General features: G+C 42.0%; 2 protein-coding genes across 4 annotated transcripts in view; one reads left to right on the top strand and one right to left on the bottom strand.

The window, feature by feature from the left end:
• The window catches only part of LOC119654703 (influenza virus NS1A-binding protein homolog), a 250,906-nt gene that overhangs the window by 82,825 nt on the left and 145,569 nt on the right, over positions 1 to 22,512 (bottom strand). The window lies entirely within an intron of this gene.
• The window catches only part of LOC119654704 (gustatory receptor for bitter taste 66a-like), an 82,444-nt gene continuing 70,577 nt past the window's right edge, over positions 10,646 to 22,512 (top strand). Inside the window, exon 1 of the mRNA XM_038060222.1 lies at positions 10,646 to 11,621. Within this exon, the coding sequence (XP_037916150.1) occupies positions 10,962 to 11,621 (660 nt within the window). The 5' untranslated portion in view covers positions 10,646 to 10,961. The remainder of the gene's footprint in view (positions 11,622 to 22,512) is intronic.

Genomic DNA, 22,512 nt, shown 5'->3' with positions numbered 1-22,512 from the left:
CGAGATTAACATCTCGAGCCGCAGTCGATTTTTGGGAAATCACTGTGGCGCAGAAGGATGACGCAGATATTCAGAGCCTGAAGTCAGACCCCAAATACAACTTCAAGGAGTTCTCTATCTTCGGTTCACATTCCTCTCTATACTGCGAGATCTCTGAAAAGGGACCTAGGCCATAATTCCGGCCGCTTTCCTTAAGGAAGTGTTTCGCTCGGTGCACGATCTTTCGCAGTCTAGCATTCGAACAACAAACCAGTTAGTCCTTAGCAAATATTTCTGGTCATCCATGAACTAACACGTGAATTATTGGGCCAGAATGTAGAGTCACTAGGCAGTCCACACCATACACCTCGACATTACAGGAAGTTTGTGAGACTCGCATGGCTATAGGTATTATTTCGCCTAAGGCAATACCTCTAAAGGGCATAACAGCACAGTCATGTGCTGAGGTCCTCTGTTCAAAGTGGATTCCGCGCTTTTGTGTTCCCTCCGTTATCATCGCAAACCAGGGAAATCGAAAAGCTCTTGGATTTCAAGCGCGCAGTCAGCAATCCAATGGGATGCAAGAACATTGGCATCGGACGCTGAGGGCAAATATTATAGCGGGAGGTGAAGATTCTGCTGCTAGCCCTGCTGAGCCCCTGTATGGGGATAACCTAAAACTCTCCGGGGACGTACTGCTCAACAGGAAAGACGGGCTTGAAAAGACCGGCCGCCAGTAAAGGCCGCCTCCGCACGCAGCCAGGCTTTCACACCTCTAGGTAACTCGAAATCTGTACTCATGTTCTGATGGGGACTGAGGCCATCCGGAAGCCGCTGCAACCACCATACGAGGCCCAAGAAAGTCCTTGAACGTGGGAAGTACGCGTTCGATCTGGACGTCAATGGCAAGCCCAAGACGATCTCCTTGGACAGGCTGAAACCTTTCTTCCAAGAGGCAGATGGCACTGAAAGGAAGCGAGGGCGCCGCTTTCGCCGAAACATCTTGATTTCAGCTAGCACCGAGCGCGATGGCGGGACAATACCAAGCACCCTCTTCCCTGTTTAGGACAAGCGATGCGCGCCCACCACCGGACGCGCTATCAACTAGAATAATGTAAGTCGGACAAGCCATCACCCGCAACGAGCGTTAAAAAAGACGGCACTCGGCCAGTAGAGTAGAATTGGTGAACAGTGGCAGTTTATATTTCTAGTTTTTCGATTTTTCTCCCTGATTAATTTAGAAACGTATGCTCGCGTCGATTCGAAATTAGGCGATTCCCACACGTCCGTACACGGCCAATGCGACCAAGGGGTCTATTTCCAGGGACCAAAAATGTAGGCGAAGAAGCATAAAAGGAAGCAACTGATTACGCTGCCAGAGACCCGTCTGTCCAAATATAAGGAGGCTACAAACCAAAAACCAGCAGAAGAGACGATGAGACAACTAGGCCGTCGGCTTTGCTCATTAAGCCAACAAAAGACAAAATATTTGCGGAAGTCCTTAAGATGTTACTAGCGAATCAAGGCAGCATCAGGCAGGGCTGCAACTGTAGTCTCTGCTTTGAGTCGGCTAATGGCGGATGATGAGGGCAATATATCTACTAGGAAACAGCTTCTTATGGGAGCAACGAAGTCGGTTCTGCTCTATAGCGTGGAGGTATGGGCTGATGCCCTTGACAAGGAGATGCATCGTAAGCGTTAGTGCAGAGACGGGGGGCTTTGTAAGTGCGTTAAACACAGCTTTTTCTCTTGTGAAAGGTGGGACGGCTTTCGTCAGCAGCTTTATGTAGACACAGGGGAGCTATCTCCAGACCTGGGGATCCTTCGGATCATGATGCGAATCAGTGCGATTTCCAGAAAACTTTCCAGAAAGTTGAGAGAGAGCTTATCTGGAGTGTCCGTTCGAAAGATGTAGAGTTCACCAGAATTGTATTGGCTCCCCGATAATACATTTTTGTCATCAGTGACGTACTGAATTCTCTCCTGTTTGGACTTTGAGGAGTCAGATTGACCATCACATTTTCCTTGAATTCGGTGAGGAAAAAAACCAACTAAAGCCAGGTAAAATTTACTCACCCGACGCAAACCTACCTTCTTGTTCTGACTTAAATTTGAAAGCTCGGTGATCTCAATCTTTATTCTATACTATTATGTGCGGAAACCATATGGCAAATAATCGTTATGTCATTCCAAATCTTCCATTTCCGTCCTCCTTCTGCGATGCTGCACTGGAATGTTCTGAACAAGCACAATATCAAATGAAGAACGGTGTCCCCAAAGCACAGCCAGGAGAGGTATCAGCGAAAACTAGTTGGTTATCGGGCGAAGGAGGCAGTGAATACGCCCCTCACTAAAGCGGCAGATCTATTGCTTCATTGAGCTGCTGTAGATTATGCAAATCACCAATGTAAACTAATATAGTGGCCCAGAAACAAGTAGAATGTAACCACTCAGCGAACCACAGGTGAACGTTGAATTACATAAATAAATGAATCATATGATATTCTATCAAAAGCTAGGGCTCCTCAGCAACCCCCATTTATTTATATGTCCCGAAAATATATTTTTTTTCTACGAGAAAAAAGGGTAAAAACTAATTTAGAAAGTATCCTTGTCATAGACATATGTTTAAATACACTTGAAATGGAAAGTTTTCATATTTTTCTTGAGTTGACAGGAGAGTATCACCTGATAACACCGAGGAAATATTACTCTATTTACATAAACGGTTATCACGTAGGGAAATTGATTGTCATGCAATTAAAAGTATCTTAGAACCAGTCGCTTTTCTTGAGGCTGAATCTACTGGCCGAATTGACGAGTGGCAGTAATCAAATCCACCCTCGAAGGGACGACATTAGAAAGCCAAGGAGTCCCTTAGACTTTTAACCATGTCTAATAAATCTATACTACTTTTTTTATCCTCCGCCGTTTACTTTCAACTATGCACGTCCGGTCTCATAACATTTGTTTACAATCGAAGTACAAACCAAGTCATATTTTTGCGAAATCTATGGATCCTAAGTGGTATTGCGGCCGCAATTATATCTTCCACCCTTGTTGTCACCGCCTACATATCCTTCATCAATACTGATTTCTTTTTAAAGGAGAAAGTTTTGGAAATAAGTTCATTCTCTTATATTGTCGGATATATTTCTTTGGCTATCATGATATTTTCGATTTGGTTCCGCGCTGAAAAATTTACAGAAACACTCAATGAGGGACTGTTGCTTATTGAAGATATTAGACAACTATTGGATTCAAAGGACTTTTTTGATAAATTACCGATTGTGATAGTTTTATATAGATTTGTAATTTCTTTGGTTCGATTTATCATGTACATCTGGGACGCCGTGGAAACCTCTAGCAATATGGGACCCTTCGTCCAAGTCCCATATATTTTTAATGTCCTGGAATACAATACAGTCCAGGTTATTTCGAATTGGTATTTTTTAATAAACGTAATAGAATACCAATCATATAAGAAATTCAATGAGAATTTCCGAGCATTTTTGGCGATTAGGTTCCCAATTATTAATAACCTCGACAACGCAAGAAATATAAGAACCGCCTATCAATGTATTCTGAGTGATGACTTGGAATACTACGCTCAAATCTTGCGGCGAATGGTTCAATTTTCTAAGGGCCTTAATGAACATTTCGGAATAATAATAATTGCAATGATATCATTCAATTATATCAATGTGGTTACGGATTCATATTATTTGTACTTGGTTTGTATAAAATCTCAGGAGGAATTTCTTGGGGACCTACCGTATCTAATACGAAAATATATCATATCATCTGCGGATTTGTGTGCATCGATGTTAATGATATTTATGGCAAACTCAACAATGATCTATGCAAAGAATATTCGGAGTGATTTTGAAAAGTACGTCGGATTCCAGAGAATGTATCATCCATTAGAAGAAGCGGTGAGTAAATTTCGATTTTGATAATCAAAATATTTTGGTCTTTCCATGTTGGCTAAAAGAACGTTGCAATAGTTGAATTGGTTGAACGTCAACCCCCCAATCAGAGTTTGAATCCCTGTCATTGTGATTGTCCTGCTGATGTAGGCTTATCATCTACACAGCATTAAGTCTTGACTAATTGGTACTAATATACAAATAACTTAAAAAGCTAAAAAAGGATAAATAAAATGTTCCCATGTGGCCCGCCGTTCATATGAGCTCCGTTATTTGTGGTAGTGATTTATTAATGTATCATGATTGCTTTTTTTCAAATTTTTGGTTTTGTAGGTTAGATAGAATGACACGTGTTGTAATTCCTGGAAAAAAGATCAGTACTAATTGAGCCCTTTCATTTGATGTCCCGCATCAATATAATATTTTGTTAAAAAATAATTCGCCCCCCCCCTTAATCTCAACAAAAATTGCACTAACCTATATGTAAAGGGATTCACAGGCCACACCTTCTAACCTAATTTCGTGAAAATAGGTTCAGTCGATTGTAAATAAATCGGGTGTGACAGGCAGACAGACGCTTTTATCTGAGAAGTGAAACCTTACCGTCTTTCAACTATCGACGTAGAAGATTTCACACATTCCTGGCCTGCTATTTATGCGTCGATATGCCCGCAGGAAAGTCATTGTTTCGAGATTGGCATCCTTATTACCATTAAAAAGAATATTCCTGTCGTTCCTGTTCATATTACTCCTCCGCACTGGCTCCCTTTCATAATAGTCTGTGTATACATTCGATATTTTTTCCCAGCTTCACTTGTCAAAAAATTTGACAATATCTTTTGATTTTTTCACGCGACTGCCATCTCCTAGCTTCTGTTCCTCAGGAGATCTGCTTCTGATCACATTGTTTTGACGTGTAACCAACCCTCCTTGTTAATGAAGTCTTTTAAAATTCCAAACTTTTCGGGTTTCTTTAGATCCGTTCAACCATGCTGTCAGTTGTGGCTTTAGGAATTATTCTCCACTTTTCGGGCCAAATCCAAGGTTCTTGGGATTTATGGATTACAATCCCTTAGTGAAACCAAGTTTGGTAGATAATATCCTCACCACCAGACGTAAAACACTTAGATGTCAAGCACACCTAGGATCACATGTGAAGCAGAAATGTAAAGCAAAAGGAAAAACGCAATCTTCGAAAAAAAGTTCTTGAACGCATGGGAGCGAAAGTGGACGTACATGGTCTTTTGCATTCCTGACGCTAAAATTTGCAAGGTTTTCAGCTCACATGTGAACTGCGGCTTAAGAATACATTCAAAGTCTTCCCTGCTTGTCGTCAGCGACGACTAAAAGGAATAGAAATTAAATAGGAATAGAAAACCAACAAATTCTGCAACTTTATTGGGCAGACCTTACGTCGAAGACCTCTAGCTGTTGAAAACGGACTATGGTTGGTTTCTGGAATGTGCGCAAGCTCCTCGACAACGGTAAAGAGGGTCCTCAGAATGCTCGCTTTCTCGAACTTGAGCGATAGACTTCTGGCTGTAAGATGCCGGTCCAGGTTAAGGAGCATCACAATTGTGCAGTGCTATGCACCAATGGACACTTCCGTTATAGTAGAGAAGAATGCTTTCTACGTGTGGAGAGAATAGACTTGCTTAGGGTGATGTTGTCATCGTGACGGATGATCTGAATGCTAACGTAGCTCTGACAACACCTTGCCCGGACATCTGGTTTGAAAACACCGCCGTGGCGACCGTAACGATAATAGTAGAAAGTCCGTGGATTTTTGTAACTTCCACTGCTCATTGGTTGGCGCATTGTTCGAGCACAGAGCTTACCATAGGCAACATCCGACACCGTACGATCAATCAGATCGACCACTTCGCGCTGAGCAGTAGATCTAGAAGTTGTCTCCTGGATGTGCGTAACAAGAAAGGCGCTGACATCGATCTCGAAAGGGATCACTCGACAGTGGGAAAACTATCCTGCTCATCGGACGGCAGATATACTGAGTAACCCGCGTGAGAATATCGACGAGTATTGGGTTGCCATCAAAAATGCTCTTTTCCCTGGTGCTGCACAGATCGCTATACCTCCAGGTACAGCAAATCGGTTGCACTCGTACTGAAATTTTAGGAATCAGAAACCTTTCCCAGGGGGTAGAAGAAGGAGATAATCGTCAAGGTTCCAAAGTAGGGCACCCGTTTTGAGTGCGACAATTGGATAGATATTTATATGCAAAGACAATAGCTAAAATAATTCCGGGACGCATCAAATCACATCGCGAAAGTTTGGTCGACAAAGAGCAAGCTAGTTTCGCTCCGGATTCTTCTGCATTGACAAGATCAACACCTTACGAATCATTTTGGAACAGTGCGCGGAATTTAGATCTTCGCTGCGGCTGCTTTTCATCGATTTCGAGAAAGCGTGAACAGTGAGTGTATCTGGAGTGCTCTACGCATGAGGGACATTCCAGAGAAACTAATGGCCAGTATCAGAGCAACATAGGGAGGATTTTGAGGTCCAAAGTGCAGTCCGCCAGAGTTACATCTTGTCACTAATATTATTTCTTCTTGTTATCGATGACGTTCTTCATGCTGCTTTATCTGAAGGACATGGAGGAATTCAATGGACTATGACACTTTTCCTCACACATCTAGACATCTATTTGTTTTTTCGACGGGTCATAAATATTAGCCAAATGACTCTGGATTTAGAAAGAAAAGCAAGTAGAGTTGGATTGAAAATAAACACTAACAAAACCAAGGTTCTCAGTCTGATGGGTCATCGCATTCTCCCTACCTGCATTAATGAAAAGAGCATCGAAAGTGTCGATTAATTTGTATATCTAGGAAGCGTGGTTTCTGCCAACGGTGGCACCGAACTACATGTTGCGTTTGATCAGCTTTCGCTGCCCGGTCTTAAATCTGGAAATGCAGTTGTTTCGACACCAAAGTCAAGACTGATCTGTGCTAGTGTTCTTTCTCTCTTATTACATGGGATTAATACATGGAAAGTGAATTTCACTATTGCTCGAAAGTTTCGAGTCTTCGTCAACAGTTGTCTGCGTCATATCATCGGTGTACGTTGGCCTGATAGAAACGAAGTACTTAGTCCAGGCACAAGCCTGACACTTGTACACAACCTGATAAGAAGTGACAGTGGATAGGTCAGCACATGAAGGAGAGGCGACAAGTGCACCCATCTACTGGCCCATATATAATACTTAATCTGTATGAATAAAGATGATCCAGCCCGAAAAGTCTATAAGGGCAATATCTATGGTAGAAAAAAAAAGACGAGGCATACCCTGCCTGAGATGGAGCGATGGCGTAGGTCAGGACGCCAGACAGCTTTTAGGGATATAGAATTGGTGCACCTCGGCCCAAAACCGGAGTGTCTGGAGTTCCTTATTAAGACAGGCTTAGACCGAATACCGGTTGTTGCGCCGTTGAAAAACTTTTCGTTATTGCTTTTAGATGTTCACGGTACATCGATTTACTACAATTTTTACAAAATTTTCTCGTTTTCCCTCGTTTTTCATTGACATCCTGGTAGCACAGACAGCATGATCCCACCACAACTTTTTCTCCAGTTTAATGTGTCTGCTGAGTAGGCTCATTTGAGGGTGTCGCTATAAACATTGTTTTCCCATAGAAGCTTTCGATTTCAATTTTAGAGGTTCGTCCTTGGTGGCTTAACGTGAGAACTTGTCGCGTAGACTTTACCCCACGGTCTTCTTAAGAGACGGATTGATTTTGTGATTACAATCAGAGACAGAGATTCAGTCTAGACTGATTGCATGGCTCGACAATCATACTGGTGGATGCAAGACCTATCTAAATCTCTATCTGAATAAATAATAAAGCACCCGAGTTGAAACGAAACCCTACGTTTCAGTCCCGAAGGTATTTTTGTCCGTATTGTTGAGTTTGTGATGTTTTGAACCAAATAGTTTCATACTAGGTATATACCTTGATTATAATGAATGAAGCATACATACGACTGGAATTAAGATTTGTCTATTCCCTCTCTCAGATGCCCTTAATAATTCTGTAAAAAAAAAACTGTCTCAGAGGTAGTGGGCTTTCCTACTGTGACTTCCGAGGAAGAAGTCTACAGGATAAGTAGATAGGAACTAAAATTGGACAAAAAACGTTGCCCTGGATGTATGCGTTTTCTGCATAACTTACATGTGTGTATGTCAATAGCCTGTACGCCTTCATGTGGAACATCTGAATGCAATTTTATTTTCTGGAATATGAAGAATCCTAAGTTCATATCCACTTGATGTTGGACCCGACCAAATGGAGAGCAACTTACTACCACGTTTCTATTCTAAAAGAGGAACTAACGGTTTCGTCCAGGGCGGAGGCAACTCATCAAATCCTGCCTCATCTCTGCCCTGAGAGCAGCGTGACCAAAAGTGGCAACAGGTGGAAACGCTGCTTTATATAACCGCAAAAATACGACAAGAATGCGAATTATATCAAAGTTTAAATCGCCAACAGACTGATCCTAAACTAGGCTAAATCAAGCTGCTCCCAGGGCAGAGGTGAGGCAGCTTCTGATGAGTTGCCTCTGTCCTGGATGAAACCGTTAGTCCCTATATCTGAATACAAGTTGTCAAAGTGACATTGCGATAAGGGAAATAAAAAAGATTGTAAGAATTCGTTCGTCACCAAGTTTCCTTCATCTATTGTGACAATTATTTATGCAGCATTGTATAATGGTTTTTTTTTCAGGATAATACGATCAATTTGATACTTGACTAGAGATAAAGATTGTCTGATTATGACACATCTAATCGCGCGGTTGCCGCCAAATGTTATCACGCAGATCGCGAAAGTTTGGAGAATGCTTCTGAGCTAATAAGATGCACTTTCTCTGGTGCCTCCTGGATAGAGTTTTCGTATTTTGGAGAAAAAGAAATTGAAAATTGACATTTCCCAACCACTAATGCCTATTGTCAATATACCATAGGGGGTACCCGGATACTCCGGATATCGACTGGGTATTGGTATAAGAATTAAGATAATATCATCATCTATAATTGTCGTGTAGGCATATTATGACTCATACAAAGATGAGCCAGGAACAGAATCGGCTAGCAATCATCTTCAAGTTGATTCGCGCTTGAAAATTGTCAGAGGTTGCAGAATGGTTAATATTGGGTTCATTCTGAATGAAAAACTCACAATAAAGATTGAAGCGGACAAAAACAGTCATTTCCTAATCAAATAGAGAGAAAAGACCCACAATAATTTTAGGCGCAATATGGGAAAATTGGTGTGGCCTTAGTCCGGGAAACCGGAATCTTGCCTATAAATCCAAAGAAACTGATTTTCTTCAGGATAGGAAAGAAATGGCAAATGAATATGCCACAATGTTTCAAAAGGGCCTAAAAATTAATACCGACGAAATATTCCCACCTTAAACACAGTGGTGATAACCGTTGGACGAAGTGGAAGTAGGAAAAAATTACACTTTAAAGTAGGATTCAGCCCTCACTCACAAGAAGAATCAGGGTTGGCCTCACAGGAACCTGACCTACCACTGGTCCCTAGATTTATGACCACAGTCTAACCCAGACTGGCATTCCAATGACCATTATCTGTGGAGGGTAGCAGAAACAAAGGTCAATGTAAACCATCAAAAACCTAACTATGGACAGGAGTACCAATGGTATGGAAGACCTAGAAACAAACACAAAGGGATGCCCTTTTGAATCTGTGTACACTCTAGGCTAAACCTCTCCTACTTTTGATCCTGATTCATTTCATACAAACATTTGTATTATCATTACGACGAGCATAGGAATTTTCCATACAATAGATTTTTCTTCGTGACTGCGCATTATTTGGATGACATAATATCCTAGCGAACATTTGTCAACAGTTTACTTGTCATTTTGAATTTACTACTTTCCATAGGCACCTTAACACTACTAGAATTATTGGAAGTGGAAAATTTGCTACTAAAAATACAGAATACGTCACGTGAAATGATCGACTCTTCGGCTTAGCATAATTTTGATAAATCACCTTTCTTATATATACACAGATCATGCATTATCATTCTCGACTAAGTCGTAATGTGTAGCTTATATGATCCTTACCTAGGCAAAGCCTTTCCTGAAGTAATTAATACTTACTATGCTTGTGCAAGAGAAGTTAATTGAATTCTAATTCACTTTGGAACTCACCTGAAAAGAGAACAAAAATTATTAGATTAATAATGGTTGTCATTTTATCGATTTTATATAAAAAGGATCTAGGGTCAAAAAGGCTTCGACTTCTATGAAATATTTGAGAAAATCCTTGAATGATTCCACATATTTGGGAATGTATCATGTGATCTTTTATATGTTTATCTTTACTTCCCAAGATGAAGTTCTATTTCAGTTACTGTCACCTTCCCGACAAGCAGGGCGATGATTAGCGTGAATTCTAGAGTACGCTATAGAATATTGATTCCTCACTCTATAAATTTAATTAGCTTACATCCAACTAAACAACTATTTATAAGGGCCAATAACTGAACACATATTTCAGGTCAATTAGAGAAAATGAATTAACTTTGCATGACCGGCAAAAACGGTGACATATAAAAAGGATGTCACTTTATAGAAAAGCGCCACTGAACCCTCAAAGGATGTCGCAAAAACATTCAAACTTTTCCAAACTAAAATTCTTATCGAGTTTACTTTACATTCATTTGTGTGCCTTTGGTTTAGCCAATTTTATTTATGACCAGAAAACTAAACAAATTATCTTTTCGCGGAAACTATGGATCCTGAACGGTATCGTAGGGATATTCATCGCGGTAACTTCTATCTTCAATATTTGGGTGCTATTTATCCACAGTGATTTCCTTTTGCGAAGTAAAATTTCCTTGGTTGGTGTTTTATGTTACTCAGTAGGATATGCTGCTTTGGTCTCAGTGCTATTTTCCTTGTGGAAAGAGGCGGAAAAACTTGCAATCGCACTCAATGAAGTTCTAAAACTTATCAAAGATATCGGAAAACTAACCAATTCCGGTGATTTATTTGAGATGGGCTTGATACATATAATTATCTATAAATTTATTGTGACCTTTGTTCGATTCATCATGTATGTCTGGCACGCGGTGGAAACAACCCAGGAGGATAGCCCATTTGTGTTTTTTGTGTGGATCCTTCACCTTTTAGAATTCAAAACTATACAAATTGCCGCCAATTGGAACTTTCTAACGAGCACAATTCAACTCCAACTTTATGACAAAGTTAGCAGTAATTTCCGTTCATTTCTGAAAGCCAATTTTCTGGAACCTTGTGACCTCAATAAGGACCTGAAACCTTCAAAAATGCATGTGTGCTGCCAAATTAGTGACCAATTAGACAGTTATGCAGAAATACTGAGCCGAATGTATCGCATATCCACTGAGCTGAAGGGATACTTTGGAATATTAGTTTTTGCTTCGATCTCATTTGGTTATACCAACGCCACTGTAGACGCATATTACATGTATTTTATTTATACTAGTCCTGGAAAAGTATTTCCAGCAGATACTTCCTATTTGATACGTAAATATGTCTTGATTTTTGCGGATCTATTCGGAAATATAACAATGATTTGTGTGGCAAGTGCAACAATGTCCCGTGCGCGTAAGATTGAAAGGGATTACCAAGCCTACGTGGGATTCAGAAAATGCGATGATCGTTTGGAGAAAAGCGTAAGTACACTGAATTATCCAGATGTGTTTTGCAAATCAACCAATATACTATAGTATCCCCAGAAATAAGGTCTCCTATTTATCTAGTAACAAAAAAACGCAGATTTCGTCACCCGTAACAATCGAATCTGAAAAATTTCCGAAAGGACCACTTCACTGTCGTTGGTGACCTTTCCTCAGTATCGCGATACACATATGGTTACCCTTTCCGATACTGTAACTTTCCCGGGAAACCTCAACAACTAATAAATAATTGCCGGCCTCCCTCTGCCTTCCTCGCCTCAGATTTCAGTAAAACCGGTTGTAAACTTCCTAGACCATGTTGTCTCTGGCACCCATAAACAACCCGAATTTCAAGGTCATTGTAACGTTTTTAAGGTTTTGCCTAAAACAAAACCTTACTAAAATCGGTATACTGTCGTCTGTCTGTCTTTTTTTATGAATGGAGGTGGTTATCTTAGAAAGACATTGTCGCGCCAGAGGCTGCAGCAGTGTATGGGATTCCCACCCACTAAAACCACTCTCACTTTCTCCTTCTTCCTTCCCCGCAGAACCGCCGCTAAGTATCACTTCGTGGGGAAGACTGCGCTTTAAGCGACCAATCCTTCCGTTCTTCGCGCTCTCCTTGCGCACTTCGCTTTTCCAGTTTCCCTCCGACTTCAATATTTCCCCGCGGTGTTCTGCGGACTTATACTGATTTTCAGAGACTCTTCCAGCTCCTCCTCCATGAATAAAACCGTGAACAGCGGAACATGCCATGCTCCGAGTCCTCAGGTGTGCAACCACATTCAGGACAAAAGGGCGTATCTTCCAACCTGAATTGATGCAGATACTTCCTGCAATCACAATGCCCTGACAGGAATTACGTCGGATTGTAGTTAATCTCGCCGAGTCGCCGCTGAATCCACTCTTCAATACGGGAAACCAAAGTGTGGATCCAGCGACCCCTCTGCGAGACAACCCACCGTTATTCCATTTTTCCCAGCGACTCTCGCCTTGCCGCCTTTCGGTATTCTGTATCCTTTATAAGTGGATTTATTCTCCTTTTCTCGTACAGGCACCGTGTCTCAAGTCAGCTTCAAAATAATGTCCACGGCGTCGATCGTTGAGTGCGCTTGTCGAAATCCGAATTATCGCTTCGGTAGTCCATCCTTATATTCAATGATAGGGAGAAGTCTATTCTAGATGGCCTTTACGAGCATCTTCCCTACCGTATCGATAAGGCAAATGGGGTGGTATGATAATGGATTCCCTTGTTACTTATTTGGCTTCGGGAGCAAAACTAGTTTTTGCATCTTCCACCGGTCAGGGAAAACTCCTTCTACCATGTATGTTTCAAACACACTGATAAACAGTCGGATCTGATTTTAACAGCGAGTTCAAAAGCTCGATTGGGAACAGCATCCAGACCGAGAGCTTTATTATCACCGATTCTCCGACAAATCTGCACAAGTTCCTCCTCAGTTACTGCAGGTATGGTGCAGACGCCCAGGGTTTGCTTATGTTTTTTGCACTCCCCTTTATCCGGGGGGAAGGGCACCATCACGATATCGAGCGAAAGATGCGGGCAGGTCACTTGTCGTGTTCCCCTCTCATCTTCTTGATAACCACCCTATACGCTGTTCCTCAGGAACTTTGGTCTACCTCCACGCAAAGTCCCTTGAAGCTTTCTCGCTTGCTGGTTCGTATAGCCTGCTTAAGCCTACCTCGAAGGTTCACATATACTTCCCGTTTCTCTTCCTCTACATCGTTAGCAGATCCTTCTAGCTCGAAAACATGCACCCGAAAACTCCGCAATTTCTTCATTCCGCGAATAGATTGACCGCCTTTTTGCGAGGACTCGCCCCCTCGGCATAGCAGCGTCGCATGCTCTCATTATGCGTCCCATCATTTGGTCTACCTTTTCTAAAGCCCCACCACCGAAGTTGTGGCCTCCCAATAGCATCTCTATAAATGCATCCTCTTCAAACTTTTTCCCGCACCAACCCGGATTTCCAACTCTGTGGGAATGGACATCACCGCATGCCATCTAAAGCAGTGCTTGAGGGGTACCTGCTCCCTGAGTCGGCAAACGACCCAACCTATTTTCACTTTATCAGCCGCCAGCAGTTTTAACGCTGCGTCACCTGTAAGCTTATAGTTGCCTTTTTGTGTTCCTCCATGTGTCTTCCACAGTACTCTGCTTGCGGAATCTTGCCAACCAAGTGGTCCGAACTGCTTTTCTAAGGCCTTGGTCGTGATTTTATGAATGTCCTTACATTGTATCGCCCGCTTTCTGGTCCGTACTTGTGCCTCCCTAAGGAGTTCTCCACCTTGCCGAGGAAATTTGCAGCCGTTTTGCCCGGAGCCTTTTTCAGCTCCAGCATCAAATCTCCTTGTTAGGAGCGTGTAATTCGACTGACGCTTTCTCCAAGGCCCATCAGCTCCAAATCAGATTTGACGTTCCTGAATACATTTTTTTCGTTCAATTCACAGAATCGTCGAGTTTTCCCTAAATGGATAAAGCACTAGGTCCTGCGACATCTCCCAACCAGATGTAGTCACCTCACTGTGGGCTAATGAATGACCAGTTTGTAAAGCACCATGCCCCATTCTCCAGGCTACTTGTAGAATTCGATGCAACGGTGGTCAAGTAATCCACCACAGCGCACTGCAGTTCAGGGATATAGACAGCCGAAAGCCTACTTGCCCACTTCCAAAAGCCGCCGGTGCTATGGTTCCGAGTCCCTGCATCGTAAATTTTTCTGTCCTTTCCTCTTCCATGTTGGTTTCTTGTTCTGAGTATCCTTGCTGTAGCTGTTTTTGTCCACAGGTGGGTGTTTTTCTCCCACTTACCCGTCCTGCTCATGCACGAACACCTCCGAGTGCGTTCAAAAGCATATTTCTATGCATCCGCCGAGCATTCCCTTATCCGCACAAAGGGACTCGCGTGATGGGAGATCTGGCAACTCCACACAGGTTCGAGTGTCTGGCACATGCATTTTTCTCAGAAAGGGTTATACCAATTCACACAAAATTCAGTGAGAAGGAGGGAACTGGGGATGCCAACACATATAGTGAGTTACATCGTCCTACGTGGAATTTAAGGGGGATCTGCTTACATGCAAAAGGTTTTTTTCACCGAAGACACTTATGTGGGATACGAAATTGAAGATCTCAGTTGATACTTTCCAAAGCTGGTGTCAGTTCTGACACTTAACGCACATGAGGGGAGGGCGGGGGTTGGAAAGTATTCCTTTATTTCGCTGACCCGTTCTCAGAAGCTGCTCAAAATCTGAGAAAAAAAAACACGAAGCTGCCTCTATACTTTGTCTAGGTATAGACTGCAAACACTTCCACACTTCAGGTTCAAAAGTACTTCTTCTACTTCGATATGGAGAGGAGAAATTAAATCGTCCTATGTGCATGTCAAATTAGTGCCATAAACGGATTTTCAAGTATTTCATCTGTCAAAGTCAAAGAAGTGCAATGTTAACCTTAAAGTCAAGGTTGAAGACGGAATTAGATTGACACAAGTAACTGAAGTAGTTAGCAACTAATTGGTAACTTTCTGGAATCGGCTTTGATAGCTCAGTTGACTTGCCCTGACAAAAACAAAAACACCGGAGTTTCAATTCACATAGAAAGGGTTCTCTTCCAACGTGTCTTGGAACCCAGGGAAGCGGGGGGGGGGGCATTAATGCATTTGACGCAACGATTAAGCCTGTTGCAATTACATGTAGCACGGCTCAGTCTCTGGCAGTTTTTGCCCTACATAATATCGTTACTTCGAAAACCCAACCCAACCCCCCCAGTTTATGGCTGGCTTTGGGGTGTTACTGCTGTTTTGCATGCTGCTAACTGATGCAACTGTTGCGTTGGCGTTTTATTGCTAAATTGAGCTGAACGATCGAATGCACTACTAGCTAAGAAATGCCGCTCAAGGCATTCAACATCGCCGATGATAATTTTCAATTCCTACTCACATTCTTGTTGGCATACGCCAAGGAACCCCGGAGTAGAATTGTCCGCGACTTTTGACGCGTGTCCAGTGTCTCCTTCCTTCCGATCTTTGCGTTGCAATAAGCGGGACACCCACGATACGACGCCGAATGTTCACTATTTTCGCAATTTACGCAGATTTTCGCCTTCCCATCTTCTTCATTAAGTCGGCATTCAGTTGCGGCGTGGCCGCCCCCGGATTTCACTGGCAGTATCCACATAGGGTCACCTAACCCATTTGCAGGCGTTCAAAGCGCACTGCTTGATAATTGAGGGACCTGACGTTGCTCAGACCACTCACCTTACTATGTGGCCGTATTCTTTTCGACCACTGATTTTTTCGTGGTGAATCTGGCGACCTTCAAAAAATCCACCGTCGTTGCCGATTCTCTGAGCACAACAGGTTGTGAACTATGCAGACGTCTTTGATTGCGGCAGAGGAGTTAGACGTAGTGCATACTTGAAGCTTTTCACCAGAAGATCATGAATTCAAACCGGCCATAACCTGTGATTCTTGAAAAATTAGATACAAGTTGAGAGATATTTGACTTGACATCAATATCCACTAGATCAATGAACAATCTAACTTATAGAGTCCCCAAAGCGCAAGCTGGTGAATCTCAGAACCTTCTGTCAATTGCTGATCCATATCCACTCAAAATAAGCGTAAATGCGTTGACATCATCACCTGGGGACATCAAAGATTTCATGCTTACATAAAAATCAGATCTAATTATACTCAATCTCTCAACCCTATCGAGTTATGAAATCCACTTCAGTAAGACCAATGGATATCCAATATCTGTGCACTTCCCTCTAATGAAAATATCACATTTTTATGGCACTAAAAATAATTTGAGAAAAGCAATATTGGGACGTGATTCTGATCCCGTTCAAATCTAAAATGCCTCATTAAATCTTATTCATTTTTCAATGTAAATTTCCAAGCTAATCACATTCAATTAAGATCGATGTGGCCCACCAACTTAATAGTAGTTTTCGTAAATGAAGGAGTCACCACCAATAGATATATATTTCTTTGATCTTTAATGATCTTCACCAATAGATCAAAGCAGATACGATAGTGTAATCCAAGCGAAGACACTGACGAGGTCGGAGGCTTGGATCCGCTCTTGAAAATCCTCCGGTGGCAACTGTGAAGGGTGGAATCTACTCCCAGTGAGCCACATGCGCTTCCTTTGCGAGGGCTCAGCTCTAGCACCAGGCTGTGGACACTAGACAAATAAGGACCTCAAAGGGATCGCTGATTATGGGGGGCTGCCTCTGATAATTTGGACTACCTAGATTCTCCTCCCCTTGCCCTTCTCACAGCAGTCACGATCTTATGAGTTTGTGGCATCAAAACCCCAAACCACAGTGCTAATTGGGTTCCTCGGAGCAGTCATTTATATCCACTTGTGAGTCGCTGGTAAAAACATAATTTCCCTCTCTTAACATTACTCACTCACTTGACACATCAACAACAAACATGTTAACTTATTTGTTTGCTAATCTATTTAAGGACTGGAGTCATTTTTTTTATTGACCTAGGAAATGCATTTACAAATTAGAATGTGAGACCTGAAAATATGTCCTTAATGGAAGACAGACATCATTAAGAAAATATCAATTCGTTTCGAAGCATAGCAATATCAATCTTTATATAATTTTCTCATCCGAGTCTTGAAATCAATTAAGTTCCTCGGATCCTTGCAAGATGTCGCAAGGACACTCCAATCTCTTTAAAATAAAACTCATTTTCCTGATAATTTATCTGCAATTGTGTGCTTGTGGTCTAATTACTTTTGTTTATGATCGGAAAACTCGAAGATTCGTATTTTCACGAAAACTTTGGTATCTAAATGGTGTAGTGGTTGTACTTATCTCAACTACGTTTTTCATCAACTGTTATATAACCTTTGTAACCAGTGAATTCTTCCTACTTAGGAAAGTTTTCGAAATAAGTAAATTTTCATATAGCATCAGTTATATATCCATGTCCTGCATGTTAGTTTCCTTATGGTATCGAGCGGAAAAGTGTGTTAATTTGCTTAATAAAAGTATCTTAATACTAAAAGATATTCAAAAATTGATAGATCCCAAGGAACTCTTCAGCTTTTGGCCTATAGTGATTATTTTGTGTAGACTTATTGCTTCCGCAATCCGATTGAGCATGTATCTATGGAATGCAGTGAAAGGAACATCTAATATAAGCGTTTTGATACAGATCGCACGAAGTTTAATGGTTTTACAATTAAATACGATGCAGATCGCATCAAACTGGTATATTTTCGTTAGCACCATTCAATGTCAAGTTTACAGGACTCTGAATAATCATTTTGAGTTGTTCCTTAAAGAAAACTTCTCCGACGAGAATGACGTGAACAAGCTACGTAAACTAGCGAATATGCATCAATGCTGTGAGGTCAGTGATCGTTTAGATACTTTTGCCCAAATTCTCAGAAGAATGTCTAAAATTTCCACGGATCTCAATGGACATTTGGGGATGATCATTATCACCGTGATATTATTCACTTATATCAATACAATCGCTGATATCTACTTTTTATATTTTATCTATGAAAGCGATGGAAAAACATATCACAAAGATGTGCCGTATTTAATACGGAAACATATAACAGCATTTGTGGACTTTTTCTCGCCCGTTCTAATAATATTTGTAGGAAACTCAACAACGTCACATGCTGAAAAGATACGCAAGAATTTCGATAAATTTACTAGTTTCCGGAAGTTTGATGACCGTGAGTAGTTTTTGTTTTTCGTTTTTAAAATCGTTTTTATTTTTAAGAAATAGGTAACAATAGTATATAGATTGGAAAAATGAACAATAAAAAACAATCTTTTAAAATAACAAAAATAACTTAAATCTAATGGCCACTGTGGGCTCTCAAAGTTTTCGAATAACAATTTACAGGCAGAGAAGAGAAACAGTAAGAAATCAAAATCTAATTTTACAATTTTACAATAAGTTATCGGGAAATGGTCAAAAACCCGACAGAATTCACTTGGCCTTAGTGGCAAATAAAGAAATATAAAAGTAATAATAGTAATAAATGTTTTATCGCTTCAAAAGATACTTTTAACTTAAATTATTGTGCTTAAAACTATCATAATTATATATTTTATAAGGTCTACAAATAAGTTCTGTCGGTTTTCACAATAGATGGCGTAGCTTGTTTTTTATTTGTAGAAACATGAAAAAGTATGTTTTTAAGGTTCTACCCATTTATTCAACAAACACCGAGAAGGTCGAGAGAAAGAGTGTGTAAAAGAGTCGGATGGCGTCGAATTTATATCCTTGCCGATCCATATAGTGGCATTACTTTGTTGAGCATATCAGCTGTTGAAAGGCGTTGCCATGTTGGTGCTGTCATGTCATTACCATGTCGCTACACTGCTCCCTCCTGAGTAGTTTTGACGATTAACGGCTGGAAAACTACGTATCGAATATTACTCGCCTCTCACTCACTGGTTTCGCTCTTGGTCCTACACACGTTTTGGGAGCCAAACTTATTGGTCGTTGGGCTGCTTCCGGTGGATCAGATGTTACTTCGAAATAGGCAGGTTTTAGTCGCTTGACGCTGATATTTTTTGCTTTGCCCTGAATTTCCATTTTAAAAACGTTGTCGGAAAGTCTTTCTAACACCTTATATGGTCCTTAGTACGGATGCTCTAGCGGCTTCTTCACTCGATCAATCCGCACGAACACGTGTGAGCATGTAGAAAGATCCTTGTGGACGAACACCTTCCTTCTATCATGTCGAGAGATTGGCGTTGCACGAACTTGCGTCATATGGTGACGAAATTTCTCAACGAAAAATTTCGGATTGGGAGGCATTTCTTCGTCAAGAAAGAACTCTCCAGGAATGCGAATCGTTGTCCCATAGAATAGCTCAGCAGCTGTTGCGCCAATATCCTCCTTAACGCTTGTACGAAGACCGAGCAAAACCGTTGGCAAAACTTCGACCCATTCACGGTTGTTGTGGCACATAATAGCTGCTTTCATCGATCGGTGCCATCGCTCAATCAATCCGTTAGAAGCAGGATGGTATGCAGTGGTTCGAATCTTTTTGCAACCCACTAAGTGCGTCAGCGACTGGAAGATCAAGGATTCGAACTGGGATCCTTGGTCCGATGTTAATATAGTAGGTGCTCCAAATCGTGAAATCCAGTTGGTGTAGAATGCGTCTGCGATAATATCTGCCGTAATTGATCGTATCGGAACCGCTTCAGGCCATCTCGTAAATCTATCGATCATAGTCAATACATACGAGTGACCTTGTGATTGCGTTAGCGGTCCGACAATATCGATATGTACGTGACTGAATCTCGTGTCCGGCATCTCGATTTTGCCATGCGATGGTTTTGCATGTCTTCCAATCTTACTTCGTTGACACGCTAGACATGTTCGTGCCCACTCGAGAATGGCCTTGGACATACTAGGCCAGACATATTTTCGGCAAATCAGCTTCTTCGTGACGCGTCCACTTGGATGAGATAGTCGGTGAGTAATCTCAAATATTCTCCTCCTGAGAAGTATTGGGATATACGGCCGTATTTGGGAAGTTGACACGTCGCAGTACAACATTGTATCCTTGTCGTCAACTCGCAACTTTTTCAAACCCAAGGTCGTTTCAGAACGCAGTAGATGTTGGAGTTCCTCATCGTTTCGTTGCGCTGTAGCTAATTCTTCGGGCGTTATGGCAACCGGCAATGTAACAGCACTAATTCGGGACAAGGCGTCTGCTGTAACGTTTTCCTCGCCAGTGACGTATATGATATTGGTCGAGAATTGGCCGATATAGTCCAGTTGCCTTAATTGCCGTGGACTAGCTTTATCGGCTTTCTGTTGGAAGGCAAACGTTATCGGCTTATGATCGGTTTTGATTAATAACGGACGACCTTCGACCATGTAGCGAAAAAACTTGACTGCACTGTAGATTGCTTGGAGTTCTCGGTCGTAAGTGCTGTACCTACGTTGTGTATCGGAGAACTTCTTCGAAAAGAACCCTAGCGGTTCCCAAACATCGTTGTTCCACTGTTCGAGAACTGCTCCCATAGCCGTGTCCGATGCGCATGATTTGATGGCCAATGGTGCATTCTCAATGGGATGTCGTAGTAACGCAGCGTTGGCAATTTGCTGTTTGCACTTTTCAAATGAAACATCTGCTCGTGGATTCCATTCGATTTTGCGTTTATCCCGTTTCCTTGCACCAATGAGATACTCGTTGTTGACGGTTTTCCGAAATTCAAAATGGTTTCCACTCGTCCTGGAAGGGGCTTGATGCCATTTTCGCTCACCAAATATCCTAAATATTCGGCAGAAGATGTTCCAAAGCTGCATTTATCGACATTGATGGATAATCCGTATTCACGGAGTCGATTAAATATCGTCAATAAGTGCTTCCGATGCTCCTCGTTCGATTTAGAAGCGATAAGAATGTCATCGATGTATGCATAGCAAAAGTCCAATCCGCGGAGTGCATGATCAATGTACCGCTGGAAAGTTTGTGCGGCATTACGTAGACCGAACGTCATTACTCGGAACTCAAAAAGCCCAAAAGGAGTAATGACAGCTGTTTTGGGAATGTCCTCGGGTGCTACAGGAATCTGGTGGTATGCTCTCGTCAGATCAATCGTGGAAAATACCTTGCATCCACTCAGTTTGTGCGCAAAGTCACTAATGTGAGCGATGGGGTACTTATCTGGGACGGTGATAGCGTTCAAACGCCGATAATCTTCACATGGTCTCCATTGTCCGTTTTTCTTCCGTACCAAGTGTAACGGGCTCGCCCATGGGCTACTCGATGGTTGGCAAACTCCCTGTTGTAGCATATAGTCAAATTCGGCCTTTGCTTCGCGCAGTTTTTCGGGCGTTAATCGTCTGGGTCGGTCAAAAACAGGCGGTCCTTTAGTCGGGATATGGTGGTAGATATCATGAGCCATCACTTTCGCTAGATTTCAGTGTTGTCATACCACAAGTTATGGTGCCGGTGAGCTTTGCGATACAGGATAAGTTGGTCTTTTCGTCGATTATCTTCCTCCTGCGTAGGTCCACTAATAAGCCATAATGGTGCAGCAAATCGACACCGATTATTGGTTGTCGAACATCCGCTAAAACGAACCTCCAGGTAAACGGTCGTCGTAAGCCGAGGTCGAGCGTTATGATGCGATGTCCATATGTTTTGATTGGCGTATTGTTGGCGACATAAAGCTGAAATTGCATTGGCGTATGCTGATTTTTTTCTGAAATATCAGCACCGGTATCCACCAGTAAATGCATGCCGCTTTTCCGATCGAGTACTAATAATCGGCTGGGTTTACTGTGAGAGGGGTCGTCATCGACCGCCGAAATTCGGGACGACGAATTTAGTTTTCCGAAGTCGCGGAATTATTTTGCCACTTACATGGCGGTCGGCAATTACGCGCTTGTTTCCCAAACCGTTGATGAAAGAAGCAAAACCCTCGATCCCGTGAACCTGATCTTTGCCTTCTGGTGCTCCATTGTTTGGATCGGGACCGGTTGCGTGTCGTGATTTCCAGTCGGTCAATTCGGCTCAATATTTGCTCCAAGACATCATTTTCCGTGGATGCCTTCTGAACGGTGGAAATGCAAGGCAGTTGTTGCATCTCGATCATTAAATCCACCATTTTCGCCAATTTATCGACGTCTGCTTCGTTAGAAATTGCTAACACCATTCGAATATTTTCGGGCAATTGCTCAAGTAGCAACGATCTTAGCATGGCGTCAGTTACCTGCTCTCAGCCAGTGTTTCGCAAGTCCTGCAGGTAATGTGATGGTCTCTTTCCTTCCAAATTCTTCCCTTGGAAAAGTCGTCGCAGCTTGGATTCGGCGGACTCTGCAAATGCTGCCAATATCCTCTCCTTC

Source organism: Hermetia illucens, chromosome 4, assembly GCF_905115235.1.
Source record: "Hermetia illucens chromosome 4, iHerIll2.2.curated.20191125, whole genome shotgun sequence".
Classification (NCBI taxonomy): Eukaryota; Metazoa; Arthropoda; class Insecta; order Diptera; family Stratiomyidae; genus Hermetia; species Hermetia illucens.
The sequence above is the reverse complement of the archived record's forward strand: the minus strand, read 5'-3'. Positions and strand labels throughout refer to the sequence as shown.